At 39.9% G+C, this 18,289-nt stretch overlaps 1 protein-coding gene across 6 annotated transcripts in view; it reads right to left on the bottom strand.

Moving 5' to 3' along the window:
• The window catches only part of Drosha (drosha, ribonuclease type III), a 117,532-nt gene that overhangs the window by 24,381 nt on the left and 74,862 nt on the right, over positions 1 to 18,289 (bottom strand). For all 6 annotated transcript variants that reach the window (XM_013514978.1, XM_005386148.2, XM_005386147.2 and 3 more), the window contains 4 exons: positions 9,130 to 9,189; positions 7,757 to 7,856; positions 4,163 to 4,265; positions 2,223 to 2,293 (listed from right to left, as the gene is read on the bottom strand). In XM_013514978.1, the coding sequence (XP_013370432.1) occupies positions 2,223 to 2,293; positions 4,163 to 4,265; positions 7,757 to 7,856; positions 9,130 to 9,189 (334 nt within the window). The remainder of the gene's footprint in view (positions 1 to 2,222; positions 2,294 to 4,162; positions 4,266 to 7,756; positions 7,857 to 9,129; positions 9,190 to 18,289) is intronic.

Below are 18,289 nucleotides of genomic sequence, written 5' to 3' on the forward strand. Positions count from 1 at the left end.
GGCCTGCCATCAACACGGCTAGAAGCACAGTCACAAAGCCAACAGCACAGTTAGTGGGAACCGCGGTCGTCCTTGCAGCAGCTCTAAAACGCCTAGGGACCCTGTCTTTGAGTGTCTCTTGCCTGCCTGCCTGGCAACCACTGCCCTCTCACCTACTTTGCTGGGTCTTACCCTCTGAATAACAAAGGCTGGGGGCACCCAGGGCTAAACTGCCCTCACACACAACAGAACTCAATTCCAAATTAATCCTCTACTTCTCTTAATCCAGCTTCAGATAAGACAACCAACCAAGAGCCCTCAGAAGCATTTAGCACGAGGCTCCCTCCTCCCCGGAGCACCTCCTGGCCACAAAGGGTCAGTCAATCTGACTGCTGGCCTACAGGTTTGTTCCCAGCTGTCTCTACCTGATTATGCTTTCATTTTAGGAAATGTTTTATTTTCATTTTGAGACTGAGTTTCACTAAATTGCACAGGCTGGCCTTGCGATCCTCCTGCCTCAGCTATGAGTACCTGAGAGTACAGGCAACGCTTCATGATCCCATTGTATATACACAAAGCAAGCACAAGAGTTCATTAAAGTCTCACAAACTACAGCTAATAGACGCAAATCAATATGGAGATGTGAAAGGAGTTAAAATGTCCAAGTTTGTGTACTTGAAAGTGCTGAAGTGAAAGGCACTACATTACTGAGGCCTGTTCAGCTTCACAAAAGACACACAAGAACAGCCGGAATCTCAGCTGTCCCATTTGTAAGGTAAGGCTCAGGCTCTGCTTTTTCCTTCACTCATTTATTCATTTCTCTCTTTTAACAAATATTTATTAAGCACTGCACATGCCAGCACTGCATGAGGTACTGCAAATGTAAGATAAGCTTGCTAAGGAGACAAGTGGGAGAGAAGCAGTTGAAAGAGAGAAAAGAACCTAAACCCAAATGGATGCAATTAAGAACACAAGGTGTGAAACTGTGTAATTCAGAAAAACAGGGCTGGGTGTGGGTTAGATGGGAGAAGCGGGTAGGGAAGAGGCGGGGTTGGTGGAAGAGAGTTTAAGGGGAAAGTGGAGATCCAGGTAGGACTGCAGGGAGGAAGCAAAAGAGTTTGCTGAAATTGCCAACGAAAGATAAAGGCCAGAACGACGATATTTTAAGATTTGTGGAAAAGTCTTAAAATACATGCCATCTGCTACGGATACAAATCAAGATGCACGCTTGTTTATATGTGTAGGACAAAATGGGGGACATAGAACATCTGTAGATAATCTTCCCATCGGAAGGAAATTCACACATACAAAAACCATCATGCCTCTAGAAAAACAAATTAAAAAATCAAATCCTCAGACACAAACATCATCCAGATCACATTTTTTAAAACTATTGATTCTTTAAAAAAAAAAAAAATCTACCCAAAGTAATGCAGTAATAACATCTGACAACCACTTAAGCTGAAGGTTTCACAAAAGCTTAAAACACTGGCTCCCTGCATTCTTTATTACTCCACCAGGGCTATTTCATTCAATTATGATGACATTTCAATTTGGAATACAGAGTTGCAGCTCCTTTTAAATGTTAAATTGACTTGTTTTGATATAAAAAGCATCCAGTATGCTCTGTTACATGCAAGATTAAAAAGGTATCTTTGGAAATATTAATAGCTTAATACTTTAGTAACAACAGAAACTATTTTGGAATCCATCTTTTTCTCTTACATTATAATTTGCTTGTGGAAAAAAAGTAGTTCCAGACTCTTTATTCATGGGCCTATCAGAAACTCCCTATGAGGTGACTTTCTAAAATAAATGCACATTTCTCTGGTCTACATAATCTACATAAAAACAAATCACAAACAGAAAAACCAAAAGGGTATAGCTTCAATTAAGCCTGCATGGGGTAGGTACCCTGTGATTCTAAGATATAAAATCATAATTAACTTAAAGAAACATCGAAGTGAAGCTAAGTCCTATTATATTTGTATTCATATTTAATTTACAAGTGACCATGAGGGAAAATGATTCAGGTAAAAGAAACACTCTTGGTGGAAATACCCACAGAGCCTTCCTGTTTGCCAGAGATGAGTATGCGAGGTACCCGACATGCACCCTGGACAGCACCTTTGGGGATTCTGTTTCTCCTACATTCTCTTCCAAACTCAAAACCCAGTGGAAATAAATGAAATCTTCTGCAATGATATACAGCTGAAGAAAATAAAATGATTCAAGATAAATACCGGATCATTAAAAAGTAAGCGTCCAAATAACTGCTTGGCTTCCTCCAGGGTTCCCTCCAAGTAAACAGCTCCTAGATAAAAGGAAGAGAACGCCAAAAGCAAAGCTGCGTTAATATTCACAGAAGAATATCTATCTTTATGAATAGCAAAAAGGACAGCCAAAAACCACAGGGAAAAAACAACATGTTCAGAAGCAATTGTTTTAAAGGTAACATATTCCTTCTTTTAGCTATACTTTTGTGTTATAAATGAGTTGAAATTCAAAATTCAATTCACTAAAATCTAAATCTAATGTAAACTATCATGAAGGGTACAGGTATAAATCCTAGTAAAGGAAAGATCCACAAATACTGGACTATACTAAAGAAGACATTCATTTTACTTTCTGTTATCTGTAGTTTGTATTTCAGACCAAATATATCATAAATGCATCTAAGAAAAAGCCTGACAGACATAACCAGTAAGCACTATGGTCATATTTTAATTTGGTTTCAAATAGCTCTACAGTAGAATAGTTATATTTTCTTGAAATCAAATTTTTACAGCCATCCTTACATAGGCTACTTTTTCTATGTACAATGTTAAAACATTTAGTTACCAAGGCTTCTGATAACTATAGTAATAGTAGCAGGTGTTGTGGTTTGGGAACCATTTACTTATGCATACCTGGGGACTGTGCAAAGCATTTCTACAATCACCTTTTGCGTGATCATGCACGTGTGTGTGTGTGTACACGTGTGTGTGCGTCTGTGCTCACAAGCGCACGCACCAGTGATAGAACCCAGGGTCTCACATATTCTAGGCAAGTGTTCTACCCAATGAGCTAAGACCTCTGTTCCATTTCTACATTGTTATCTTCACTTCATGGGGCATCTCAGTAGGCAGGTGTTAAAAAAGATTTATACAACTTAGATTCACATTAGGTGATTTGGGGGTGGCCTTAATTAAGTGGAACTCCACTCTGTATTGGACTTTGTAGGGCCAGATACCACAATCCTTTCAAGAACTCTGTGAGGTAAATGATACTATATCCATCTCTCAGATAGAGAATCTAAAGATCAAATAGATTAGATAACTTGCCAAAGACACAGACCTGATAATGGAACAGGGAAATGAATCATGTCTTCTTGGCTCTGAAGCCCTACTCACTGTCAAAATTATGTGCATGGAGCACAGTAATTTCATGTGATAAACTCTCTGAAAATAGATCTATTTGTGAAAACTAGACATAGCTGTAAAAGACTGTAGATAATTATTAAACATTCTCTCACTACTAACATCAGCATGAAACTATAATAGGAAGCTTTTATATTCTTTTTCAAAGGAAGAGGGCAAAAAATGATAAGGCATACAAAGCCTTTGAAAAATAAAATGTACTAATTATTTACCTAAAAAAGAATCAAGAAATCTACTACAACATTTCATTGTAAAGCACACTTGCACTCACCAGCTAATTAACTCCTCATAACTTTTCTGTATCAACAGCTACCTGTATTCTGGTTACAAACAAATAATTACACAGTCTTGTATTAAGTGAATAAATAGCAGTTATATAGATTCAAACCCTTGAGATTTAAAAATGTGTTTTCAAGATATTTAGATCAGAGAGTCTTGCAAATTAAATGTGATCGAAAACAACATTAGGGGCCTCTTTGGCAACCTGGTTTCTGGTTTTTTTTGTGGAGCCTCAAGTCAAATCTGGAAAGTAGTCCATCTCGCTATAAACTCACTTTAATTCAGGAAATACTAAGCATCTACATGACATCAGTTACAAAGAATGCAAAACACTGAAAGCATGACCTGGGCTCTGGAGGTGCTAACATAACCATGACGTTGTGCTCACATGCTTTGGGGATAAATTCTGTTCCCAGTTTCCACATTGAACTGTATGCTCTCCAAATCGTTTTTACTAGTGAAAGCAAAGTGTAAAGGCATATTACCTATCAATGCTTCAAAACAATTAGCCATTGCATGTCGGAGGTCCGATTCTCTACAAAGGTCAGGGCCATGAGCATACAGCATAAATCGATCCAGTTCAAGTTTCTAAAATATTCAAAATGACAAAACATAGAGTTTGATAAAATCCTAACTATAATAACTCAGCATCTCCTGAGAAGGGGTTGATGGTTAAAAAACCACTGTCATTATGTTAGTTTGCTAAGAGTCTAACCTACCATTCATTAGGAATTCTTTACCTATGGTTTGCTTCCAACTAATTCCACTCCTTTCCAAACGTCAGTAATTTTATTAAGGTTCCAAACAGGTCAGGTCTGATTTCTCCAAATCCAAGTTTAGACCAGGTGCTAACCCAGGGTGAGACAAGACTTCTATAAGACCATGAGTACCTAGGTTCATTCAGTATGCTCAGGAAGTGACCCAAAGTTCTGAGATTTTCTTCTCTGGTTCTAGACTTCTAAGATACTGGTAATGTCAGTACTACACAAAACAGATTTTTAGGAGTAGAGTAAATGGGGACTCTTAGAGGACTTCAAAATACCTTACACTTGTAAATTATTTTTAATCTGGTGAAGATGTGGGACAGTCTTGTATCTTTGTACTTGTGTTTCCTTTGCAAAGCTTCCCCACTCATTTTTCTGCAGGCTCAAGGAGACTTTCTTCTTAAATGTCTCTTAAGGGCTTTGGGACTATTATTTGCAGTGAACTGCATTTCTTTTATCTTTTCTTTTTTTTTAATTTGGCCTCAGAGTTTAGACCCATATTTCTGACCCAGAATTAGATGATGGACTTATAAACACTAACTTTACCTTTGATTGCATTTTAGTCTTACCCCTATTTTCCCCTTACTTTGATTTCTACAGTTACTTACTTCTTAAACCAATACACAGTTAAATACTAGTCTTTTTAGAGCTTGTCCAGTGGATAAAAGATGAATTTTTTACAAAACTCTTCTCATAAATATACAATAAATCTGTTACCATGTAATTTAATGCAGCAAACTCTAAGCTACATTAGAATTTAATACATTGTAATCTGCTGCATTAGAACATGCAACATAATGTGGGAAAGGCACAAGTCAGTGAATGACCTAGAACAATGTGAGTCTCATCGGTCTTTGGGTAAAAGGCCAATTTTGTGTATCTCAGCTTGTATGTTAATGAGCCATACCTATTTATATTGGGAAAAAAAGACAGAGACAATAAAAACAAGACATCTATGCTATCAGTATTTTGCGTTGCTAGGAACCCAGAGTATAAAATATACTCAAATGAGAGTTTTAACTACCAGAAATGTAACAGCAGCAAAAACAAACACCTTTTTCAAAAAATTGATCCCAAAGTGTAAGAGTTTATACTAGAATATGTAAATTTTCATCTGTTTCATAACTTCACAGGGAAAATCCAATTGTTTGCTATCTCTGGAGCCCTGCTTGAGAGCAGATTTCAAACCACATTTCGTCTTATAAACAACCATTCTGGAGTGCTGTGAATTTTCCAACTTCTCATAGTCCCTAATCTATTATCTTTATTTTCCATCCAGGTATGTGTGCATCTTTCCAAAAAAGAGAGTGAGGGCTACAGGTGTAGCTTAGTGATAGTGTGTGCTTAGTATGTGCAAGCTCCTTGGTTCAATTCCCAGCACCGAGGGGGAAAAAGGGGAGAGAATATTGTTCTATTGTGTATACATTAAAATGTTCACATCTGGAGAGTGAACTCACAGCTTTCATTAGATTCTCAGAGAGCTCAGTAATTCTCCAGTTCCCCCCATTCTCAAACAGTGAAGGATCACTGGCCTAGACAGAAGGGAGAAGCACCCCAGCCTTCAGCTGGTGCCAAATGCTATGGGAATGTTGAGACTTGGCCTGGCAAAGGGAGACCATAGAGAAATTCTTGAAGGGAGAATGGGCTATCCCTCATTATTCACGATTCTGTACTGTACCCAATGTGCTATGTAACAGCTTCTGCTTTTCTGCTATGGCAATTTCCCACACTTTGTAAATATCATCCCTACTGTCATTCCTGTAAGTGTTTGGAAAATAATTGTGCAATTCTACTATATTCTACACTGAAAAGAAAACAACAGGAAAGAGAGTGACAACTTGTTAATATACACTTCCAATGGCATTTATGTGAACTATCAGGAAGCATTTTGACAATTAGATCAACCAAACACTAAGGCTTTACATTGAACTGTGGAATTTCATTCACTGGCAGGTTACTAAAATCAAGTTAGCTTACCTTGTTGCCTATAGTTTTTCATTAAGACATCCCTGATTACATCTTCAAATGTCACCAAAACAGGTTCAAAATCTACTACTGTAACTATGATGGTCACAATGTTATATAAAACAAAACCATTCTTATTAACACAAAAACCATACACTAAACTTACCCACAATTTTGGATATAATTAGTGCCTTGGCTAGAGCATATTAAGAAACCACTCATAAAATTAGGATGAGTTTTACTTAGTCTTTGCAGTCAAATTCCTACTTTCATATCAAAATGTAGAAAAAAAAGAGAAATTACTTAAGGCAACAGTTAAGAGAAGCTCATAAAAGCTTTCTTCTACTGGATCCTCAGTGTTTGGGGATTTAAGAGCCACAATTCTGCCTACTATTGCATAAACTCAAAAGTCTATAAAATGTAAGGATTTATCATAAAAACAGTCATAGCAACAATGAAAATAGCTCCTGCATGCTTATTAACATCTGACGTGATAACGATGAACAACTGTCATGCCAAGTACCTTAGAAACAGAATCTTGAAAACTCATAATCTCAATTAATTCTCATAACCAGCCCATGAGGCAGGGGCTAATGCCATTTCCATACTGCAGATAAGGAAGCAGAAACTTGGGAAAGAGAACAAATTGTCCATGGGTCATCCTGTGTGTAGGAAAAGCTACACAGACTGGAACACCGTAGCGTCAGCAGAAGTGCCTATTCTCTTACCTGTTATGATTTACCACAGGACACCACATGGAAATGGAAATATCAAATCAGACTATGTAAGTAAAATCCCCAGCAGGAAACTGAATTAGGAAGAGTTTCTGTTAGTCACTCATGAGGTGAGCTGGACAGCAGAAACCCTCAATCTTAATTAAGTGGGATTTGTGATTTAGGGGATTCTCAAAGATCTAAAAAGTACCCCTTGTGGATATAAATTATCTGAAGTATTTTGTTCAAAGCTGTAATTCTGCTTGTTTACATAAATTAGTAACAAAAGTAATAGAGAAGTATTACACAAAGGGAAACTACAAAATATTTCATTTCTTTTGCTTTGTTCCCACGTTCCTTTTCCCCAAATGTGTAACCCTATTCAGCACATCTGTCAAATTTTTCATCTATTTTCACGTTATCTCACCATGGAGTTCATTAGCTGCTGGAGAAATTCACAAAGGTAACAGAACTAACAAGCCTGAATTCTTCAAATCCAAATAAAATATACTTTCTGGTCTATACAACATTATACCTTTAATACAGTCTGAAGAGTTACTCACTCAAATGCAGAATTATGTGTGGACTAAAGAAGAGAACGTCAGACTTAAGCACAAACGCTCCAAATGTTTGATACCTTTGCTAGCATGGCAAGGTGCTGATTCTGAACTATGGCAGTCCGATAAGTTGCCAATCCTCCTTCTTCCAGACTAGGAAATAAATAGTACAAATGGACACTGGAAAAAAAAAAAGACCACATAAATAAGTATGGATTAGGAAAGTCTACCTGAAGCTCTGGGTCACAGGAAGAGGGCTAGCACATACTATCTGTGCATTGAGAACTGACCTACACTAAAGGGAAGCGCAAGTTAAAAGGTAGGCAAAGTACATCTGCACATGTTAAAACCTAAACAGCATTATTCATTCATATTTCTGCATTTATGTCTGTTAAAAGATTTCTCTGAGATTTGATGACAACAAAAACCTGAACAATCTGTCATGCTATGTGTGTCTATTAAGAACAAACAAATCTGAAACTCTGATCTGGGTCTGTAATCAAATGTTTCCCCTTAGGGTGGGTGACAGGTGGCCGTAGAAGAGAACCCTGTAGGTACTGAGCGGGGCACGCAGAGTGGTGTGGTCTTCACAAGCACACACACGAACAGGGGCAGAAGGGAGAGTGACACACGGGGATGGCTCTGCCAGAAGGACGAGCCTAAAGGAGCTGATAGAAAAGTGTGGGAGCTGGGCATAAAGCCACGTGGAAACCCAGCTAGACCACAAAGGCAGCTGACCTGCCCTATAGCACATAGCATTTTGTAAGGTTCGCCGTCGATCACAGCAGCTGCGCAAGCCCATTTCATCCTAGAGGATTAGGGAATAGCCCTTTCTCCTCCTTGTAAAATGACCTAAAGAGAATAAAAATAGCTCAAGATAGTTCCAAGAAAAGCACGTGTTACCTCCCTTTAAAAGAAAGATTACGTGAGCATGGGAAAACAAAACACATTTTCCTACCCCTATCTCCAAAGTAAGGATTCAAAAACACCTACAGTCACACATGCACACACATACACGCCAAAATCTAGTCATTAAAACTACTTGTAAGCTTTACTTCCCTTGAGAGCAGAAAGGGAAAGGGATCAAAGACAAATCCTGGAAGATGAAATGACATTTTAAAATATCATCCCTTTCTTTTCAAATTGAATATAAACTCAGAAGCATTGACCAAGACCAGCTGATCTCGTGTGGCTGTAAGCAACTTTAACATATGCTTGACAGGCCAGAGACACCCGCCTTTCATCTTGTAATCCTGCTCATTACAGCAGCAGTCAGGGCAAGCTGTCAGGGCAAGAGCCGCAGACAGGCGGCTTTCCAGCTCTCCAGAAGAGACAAAATACATGGTGTTCCAATGCCTTGTTTGGCTAATTACGAAGACAGTAATCTAATAACTATGTTACCTATGAAATGGAATTACTGGGGAATTGTAAAAAAAAAAGAAACCCTACTCACCTGGTTAGGAACTCCACAACAGCATCACCTAGAAATTCCAACCGTTCATTATGATTAATCCTGAAATGAGAATTCAAATGCTCACTTAAAATAGCACATTTCCTTTCCTTCCCTCTCAAAAGAAAACAAAACACAAGGGTTAGCTCTTTCCATAACCAAACACTTCACTTGCCTTAATCTTCATAATCAAGAGCATGACCACTACTTACCAGGGCCACCTAATGGGATACCATGTGGTGCAGGCTTTCTAACCTAAGGCTTCCTTATCCTTGCAATCAGACCTAAAACATCTGGAGAAGTTGCGGAGATAATGTATTAACACTACTTACTATCAGGTGCCCTAGAGAAAGAAGACTGCATGCTGAGCGTCTGAACTGACCACTGAAAAGTGAGTTTTGCTGTCACATACTCAAGACAGCTTCCCATCACCCGAACTCTAAACTGAAAGCAGTATCTGAAGTCCCTCAAAACAGGCCTAAACTAACATCACCGTCTCATTTCCCCATTATGTGTAGGGCTCTTACTCCAAACTGCCTCGTACTCTTTGAAAAAGGCATCTCCTAAAACACATAGTATCTCTGTTCAGGCCAGGCTCTCTGTTGTCCTAGAACTTTACACTCTCCACTCTGTATATACCGAGTCACACTGAAAACCTACTCCTTCCTCAAGACCCGTGAGAATGTTACTTTCTCTACGGAGCCCATCCTGATGCTCATCCTCATAATACAGTACTTGTCATACTGCATTTATATCTTAGCTGTAGGAGGAAGAAAGTCACATCTCAAAGCAGTTAGCTTCACATGTCCAACTATAAGGCCAAAACTACTAGGCAGACAGCCCAAGGAAAAGTTCCATCTCTCAGTAAATTCAAGGAAGTGGCCTCCTCATGGTGCTAACACACTTCTCTCACTGTCTCTGGTTGAGCACAGACATGACAAGATCTAATTCGGCCTTGTAAAAGGCCAGTGTGGCTGCTGTACAGAGAATGAGTGCAGGAAAGGGAAGCCCTGAGAGAGAGCTGCACATGGGGATGAGTTGTGCTGGGGAGCAACAGTGGGAGAGGAGGGGACAGTTAGCTTTGGGGTACATGCTGGACAGACAAAAGAACTGCTGATACTGGGATCTGGCAGCTCAGAAGAATAAAAGTAAAAATCTAGATTCAAGCTTTAGCAGCTGGATGAACAGTGGTTCCAATTACTGGGAAGGAAAGACCCAAAGTGCAGCAGGCTTGAGGGACATTTCAGACATTTGGAAATGCCCACAGCAGAGCCATATGGGAATCCCACGAAGTGCTGGGGATGGGACCTACCCTTCATAGTGTCAGGGCAAGCAGGGCAGAGTTAGGAGTGGCCCACATTTTGAGAGAGGACTTCGGGTAATAAACTAGATAGCATGATTTGGGGAAAGGATGCCACTGTTGAAAAGGGGTCCCACTTAGGCAGGAGAGTGTCACACTTGAGGTCAAGCAGGAGGAGGCAGCAAGAGAGAAGGCTGCCGCGAGGTGGGAGGAAAGAGGGGACGAGTTTCAAGGAAGAGGTGCCAGGCTACATTCGATGTTGCACACATTTAAGTTAGAAGGGACGGCTGGGGATACAGCTCAGTGGCATAAGCACCTGCCTGGCAAGCGCAAGGTGCTGAGTTTGATCCCTTGTACTGCAAGAAAAAAACAATAATAATAGTAAGTTAGAAGGGAACAGTGCACTGATTCTGTCCCATCGAAGTCACCAAGGCCCTCCATGAGCAATCTGCAGTGCAGACAGACCCGACTCGGCTGACAGGAGGCTGGGAAATAATGAGCTGTCTGAGTTTAATATGGAAAGAACCCAAGTGGCTGTTTCAGTGAGCTGCGGAAGACAAAGAATGGGCAGCGGTGTTAAAGGGGAGGGCACAATGGGACACGGACAGCACTGAGAGGCAAGGGGCCCTAGGACCTAAGCAAAGAAGGCCCAGGCCTGATCAGAAGCTGGCACTCCTGACCCTGGGGCTTCCCCGTCTCCCAAAGCATTTTGTACCCAACGGTGGGGCTTTTGAAAAGTGACTGAATTATGGGGGCGGTACAGCCGGCTTGCTGGGGTCTGGTCAGAAGGGGCGGGTCGCTGGGGATGTGGCCTGGAAGGGCTTCCCTCCCTCCCCGCTTGCTGTCTGCCATACCATGAGCTGTTCTCCATCCTGCCATCCTGCCTTGGAGTCAGCCAACCACACAAGGCCTGAAGCTAGTGAAATGTGAGCCCTAATAAGCTTATCCTCCCTCAAGCTGCAGGTGTCAGTATTGTGTCTCAGCAACAAAAAAAGAACTAAGGTGCCTTAAAATCTGATAACCCTCGTCACTGAAAATTCAACAGCTGATTATCAAGTCTGAACTCATTTGCACCTCCATTCCCAAGACTAAGAGGGCTGCCACTGAGTTTAGGCCAAAATTAGATATTATCTTTTATTGTTCTGTTTCAGGTGCCAGTACAGTTTCCATATTTAAATTCCCCCTATAGTTTTAGCACAGTACAAAATTTAAAATACTTGCATATTAAATGGCTCCTGGCTACCAAATTATCTACTTGGGAATTGGAGTACAACTTTACACCATTTCACTTATTTCATGAGTAAGTTTATTGTTCCACCCTTCTCGCTTTACATATTTGAATTTTAAAAAGGAAAAAAGAAAGGTAATAGGAAAAACTCTGGAAAGATATAAACAAAGTGATTTAAACCTCATTTCAGTTTACAGCCTTTATAGAAAAACAATTTTTTAGGAAAGCAATTAATAGCCAACAAGAGAAATTAAAATAAAAGTGAAAAAGTCAAAAGATTCAATTTATGGCTATGCTGAAGGGTTCATACTCTTAACAATTTATTTATTTATTTTTCTAAAAAGGCAACAGGGACTGGTAGAGACTTGTGCAGCATACTGAAGGCCCTGTGTTCAGTCCCCAGAAGTACACACACACACACACACAGAGAGAAAGAGAGAGAGACAGAGAGTAATAGGCCCTGTTCTGTATTATACACCAAAATTTTGCCATTCTTACCAAATATATACCAGATTTGAAAGGCTATTTCATTACTTGTTGCTACTCCACTTAAGAGTGACTGAAAAGATCCATAGTAAAGTATAAAACGTTGTATTTTTAAAAAAATACCTTCGAAGCTACTCATAGTAAGATTTTATTCTCTATTGGATTGCATCAGTCCACCCATCATTCTTAGAAAAGACAACAAGGAATACAGGCACTATTGCATGGCATCATGTAACCCACAGCTCCTCTCGCTAGTATTAAAAAACCTAGTACATTATTGTCCTAAGAAAGGATAAAATACTACGAAATGTAAGTTTTTAAAAAGAGAGGAATTATTCTTTTTCATGAGTTATTAAAATAAAAACAATTTCAGTGGCAGAGAATATTTTCTTCCTAACAGTTCAAAGTACTACACAGGAAAATCTAGTTGATGTGAAAGCAAGAAACCTCGGCAAGAGGCTGAGAGTGGGGGAACCAATCACATGTGGGCTGTCTTATGCCTTATTAATGCATCATAAGATATCTAGTTAAAGAATAAGAGGTGCTTTAAGTCAATACTATTTTAAATAAAGTCATCCTGGCACAAGATTTACCTTAATTTCTTTTATGAACATTTATGGAGACAAAACTATGTCTAGCACTTTAATGTCCACAGAGTTGGGCTGTTATTCAGTGTGTTAAAATACAAGGTCACAGTTCTAAACAGGTTTATTTAACAGTGAGTCTGCCATTCATTAAATCATTTGCCCATATCCAGCACATGTTTTCCTACATTTACATTATGACTAAACTCTGGCAATAAGCCAAAAATCAAAATGGGGTTAAACTCCACTTTAGTTTATTTTTATACCAAACAATTCCTATCCCACTGGCTTATCTGGAAAAATGCACAGAATGAGCTGCTAGTTCTCACAGCATAGCAAATGTCTTCCCCATTGCCTGTACTTTCTTTAACCATCCCCTTTATAAATCCTAGCAAGCTCCAAGATGAGATGTTTATTGAGCAGTAGACATACCATTTGTTTTTGAGAAATGAATCAACAGCGACATTATGAAATCTAGATTATCTGTTACATTTATAGAGCCAATTTTCTCTAAGGAATTGAATGCATTTGATGAAACATAACAATCTCCCTGGAAAAGTTAAGGACTGAAGGTGTCATTTACTACATGGAAAGCCATCTTGTCACGGGCAAGTCCAGTGTGACTGATGGGAGCGCCAGTACAGACAGGATTTTCTGCCTTGAATTCAAGGTCCAAGCAGTGATGGTCAGACAGACAGCTACAAAGGGCCTTGGAAATTAGTCGAACCTTCTACCCAATTCAGGAGGTCCTTCTCCTCATCACCTCTACTTGAATATTTGCAAAAAGAAGAGGCCAAAGTCCTACCAGATCTCAGACTTGCTGGACTGGCGGACGCCATGTGAACTATCTCTGGGCTTTAACTTGAAGCATTTAAATCAGTAAACCTACTCAGAGGGATTTATATATGCTCAATGCACGTTACTATTGGATTGTTATGCAAAATACTACATATAACTAACTAAAAATATATAGTTAGCCCTCAGTATCCATGATATATTCACCTGTGAATTCCACCATCTTCCTATCAAAAATAATTTTTTAAGTAAGCTGCATCTACACTAACAGGTACATTTTTGTCACCATTATCCCTTAAAAAATAGAACGTAACAATCACTTATGCAGCATTTACCATGTATTCAGTATTATAATCCAGAGATGATTTAAAGGAGGACATGCAAAACTGCATACAAATATCATACATTTATAGATAGGCCTCCACAGACAGGAACAATAGTCCAGATATGCCAGGCTCTTGGTCCAACAGATGTTCACACACTCTGTCTTGAAATGATGACCAATCCAAAACAAAAGCAAAACCCACCAAGACGGCTCTATTTTCCATTACTACTCTCTTCTGGCTCCTCCTCCCCAAGGTCTTACTGCTAACACACTAAATGCCACCAAATACCTAATCCTTCAGAGCCCCTCTTGGTGGTAATATTTCATCACAGCTGCATGTGTTAAATATCACTGTGTAGCTGAGATTTATGGGTTAAGCAGTGATGTATTTAAAAATTATGGGTACATATTTGCCTGAGATGATACCATCACAAAACCTAAATACTTTACAGTTTTTACACATAGACAAGCTTCCAAAAATTACTTATAAATTTCAAAACTTTGTCTTTTTATAAATCCTAGCCGACCCCAAAGCAAACTACACAAGATACTAACCAGCCATTTAGATCTCTGCTGAACATTATCCTTTGCTATGTCCCAGGTTCCCCTACTTCCAATCTACCAATACATAGCCTGGGATAAAAGTAATGTTGTGAATGGCACTTTTTCCTTTCATACTTATTTACTAAGTGCTGCTCTATGAAAGGCACTATTTTAAAAAAGCAAAGAGGGTGGGGGAATAGACCATAAGCCTACAGAATCCTTCTAGTCTAATAAAGAAAATTAACCACTTCCCATAATTATAATACAGGACAAAGCCAGAATGTGTATCATTCAGCAAATACCAGCTGGAGCTGCAAGGGCGCTGGAGGTGAAGTACAATGGCACTGGAACATGGAAATGGGAGAGGGTGTGTCCAAGGCCCCAGGAAGCATCCACCCCGCTGGTGGCTGGAGAGTCACAGAGGAAAGGAAGGTGCTCCTGGAAAAGTGGCCTGGGGTCAACTCACGCGAGACGGGAAGACCAGGTGGGTAGTTCAGCCTTCACTCAGTAGACGGAAGCTTTGAAGCAGGGTACAGCTGAGAGGTAGAACCCAGCAGGGGCAACCTGAAGAACTGCCAGAATGGGTCACTTGTGGCACTGCAGGATGGGGAAGGGGACTCGAGGGCCAAGAAGAATTCAGTTGTGAGCCCTTCTTCTCAGTCCTCCCCGCTTCCTCCCGTTCTCCATCTTCCCACTTTTATTGGCGCCAGAAAGAGGTTCCCATGCGGCCTACTAGCTAGCTTGCGCGCTCTGCTTGCTGTTGCTTGGGGAAAAGACCTAACCACAGACTCTTAGAATTTTAAAGAGTCTGCTTCAAAGATAAACACTTCTAAGGAGCAGAAACTACTGCATCCCATTTTATAATAGCAACTAAGAAACAGAGGGCAAACTGTTTAAAATCAACTCAATTATTCAACTGAACAGTAGAAAACTGACCTATAATCCCTAAACAACTGCCACATCTATCTATCCCAAGCCCCTCGGCAGTTTTGTGTGTGCTGTTTTTGATCTTCACGGAAGCACTTATCAGAGCCCCTTCTGTATTAAATTACTTATGTTTCTAGCACTCTCACCCCACCCCAGGCAGGCATGCCTCCTAGTAAGTGGGGGCTCGGTCTTCCTTCTGCCTTGAATCGCCTAAAATACCTACAAAACGCCTCAAACTCAAAAGGCTCTGGATAAATGTGTGTTGAATTAAATGTGTAAGAAGCATGCTTCTTCATCGGGCACGGCACAGCTGTGGAGGCCTGGCTGGCGGCAGTCTAATAGTAGCAGATGCTGGTGGTCAAGGTTAGGAGGCTTTTTCCAAATAGACATCTGGGGTCAACTCTGCATCAGCAAAAACAGCCTATTTAGCGAGGAGGCTCTCAATACAAGCAGCAAAGGCCACAAGTCAAAGGCCAACAGGGACTATTTGTTCTCTGCCCATGGTATCATTTTCAAAATGGTAAACTCAAAAATTACACAATTCCTCAGATATCATTCTTTTTGCCACAGTATGAAAGCCATCTCTTTTTTTCTCTTAGGTTTTTTTTTATTTTGGTTTTTGCTTTTTGATCTTTTGAGGTCTTGGGGATGAAACCAAGGGCTTTATAAATGCTACACAACTGCCTTAACAATGAGTGACACTCCCATTTAACACTTGACTACGGATGTAGTTCAGTGATATAGTGCTGCCTGGCACGTGTGAGGCCCTGAGTTTGATCCCCAGAAACACACACCCACCCCCTATGCCATTTCTTTTAATATATGCAAAAAGCTTAAACACGAAGTTTGAACAATATCACCAAAAGATGTAATTTATATGGTGGTGCACACCTGTAATCCAAACACTCTGGGAGGCAAGCAGGGAGATCACAAGTTTGAGCCTGGCCTGGGCAACTTAGCAAGACCCTACCTCAAAACAAAGATAAATAAGTAAATAAAAAGGGCGGCAGATATAGCTCAGTGAAAGATCCAGGGTTCAGTCAGCAGTACACATACGTACACACACAGACATAGTTTACACACCAGTAACTGTGGTAGGTTGGATGAGACAGTGACAATTTAAACCCACATTTTTAACACTGAAAAAGTAAGCACCTAAGGTGTGCATAATTTTGTTAGAGGAGTATGCAGGGTTGCTTTTATTATAATACATATTGGTCATCAGGACACTCTATACTACAGCACTGTAAAATGGAGCCAGGGTCACAGTGTTCTTGTGGGTGTGACTAGCAGCTCCTTTAAATAGTCGATTCTTCTCTGATCTCAGACTCTCACACAGCATCACAGTGAGGCACATTTTCAACTTCAAACCAGAATTTTAAAACTCTGGTCTGCCTTTCTTTTTACCTCTTGATTGGAGAAAAAAGACGGTTTGGTTCATTATCAGAGGAGAGCTACTCCAGGCAGGTCAATTTAAAAAGAAAGTGGCATACAAGTTGGGCATCTCTAATCCAAAAATCCAAAATCTGTAGTGCTCCAAAATGTAAAAATTTTCAAGCAGCGTATCAGTGTACAAAAAGTGTCCGATTCTGGAACATACCCACAGTTTTCAGATTAGAGATACTCAAGAAATAAAGTTATTGAGAATATTCCAAAACCCCGAAGGTCCAAAGGCAGAAACACTTCCAGCCCCAGGCATTTTGGATAAGGGATACTCAGCCTACATGAGGAAAAGGCAGAGCAGGAAGCAGTACAGTCATCACTGGCGGTTCTCCCAGCTGTGGAGGCGGCTAGCAGCTGCACGGACACCCAGCCACTTCTAACCCTGCTCTATCACCTTTAATCCATTCAAGTCTGCAAACCCCAAGTGGCCACTGCTCAACTTTCCAGCTCTCTCTTTACAAAAAGAAAGCTGCCCTCAAGCAATCTCTTTTTTAGCTTTCAAAATATAATTCTGCTGCTAGCAACCTCAGTCTCATCAGTCACCACACACTGACTTCTGTGCAGGTTTCAAGTGAGCTGATACAGACCTCATCCATTTCCTCTCCAGATTCTTCCAGGGGCTCGAGGCCATACATAAGTGAGGCTATCGATAGATAAAGATATTTTACAAAAAAATCAAGAAATAAAATAAGGGAAGTCAACTTATTAACTTTCCAACCTATTCTATGAGGCCAATATTATCGTAACAATAGCACCAGACAAAAACATCATAGGCAAGGGAAATGACAGACCAATATCCCTTATGAATACAGATACCAAAATCCTCAGCCAATGCTAACAAACTGAATTCCACAGCATATAGAAAAGATTATACATGATGATCAAGTGGGATTTATCTCAGGAAAGCAAGATTGGTTTAATACCCAAAATCAATTACTGTACTCTACCACACAAGTGGAATAAAAGAAAAAAACACAGTACAAGACTGTCACAAGACAGAAATAAGTATGAAACAAAATTCAGCACCTTTTCATAATAAAAACAATCAGCCAACCACAACAGAAGAGAACTCCTTCAACCTGTTAGTTTCTATGAAAAACCCACAGCTAATATCATTCTCAAAGGTGAAAAACTGAAGATTAGGGGAAAATCAAAGTTCTACCATCAATACTCCATTCAATATTAGCCAGCACAGCTAAAAAACATGTACACTGGAAAGAAAGAAAGAAAAGTATCTTTCCTGCAGAAGGTATGGTTTTGTACACAGAGAATCCTAAGGAACTCACAAAAAACTATTAGAGCTAATAAATGAGATCAGCTGTCAGGATATAAGATCAACAAACAAAAGCTAATTGTATTAAAGATTTAAATAAATACAAAGTCATCCCATGTTCCTCGGTTAGAAGACTTAATCACAAGAAAGTAATTATTCCCAAATTAATTGATACAGGGGCTGGGGATTTAGCTCAGCGGCAAAAGCGCCTGCCTGGCAAGTGCAAGGTCGTGAGTTCGGTTCCCGGTACCGGAGAAAA

This window comes from Chinchilla lanigera, unplaced genomic scaffold (genome assembly GCF_000276665.1).
Source record: "Chinchilla lanigera isolate Chin_1 unplaced genomic scaffold, ChiLan1.0 scaffold00025, whole genome shotgun sequence".
In the NCBI taxonomy this organism is placed as follows: Eukaryota; Metazoa; Chordata; class Mammalia; order Rodentia; family Chinchillidae; genus Chinchilla; species Chinchilla lanigera.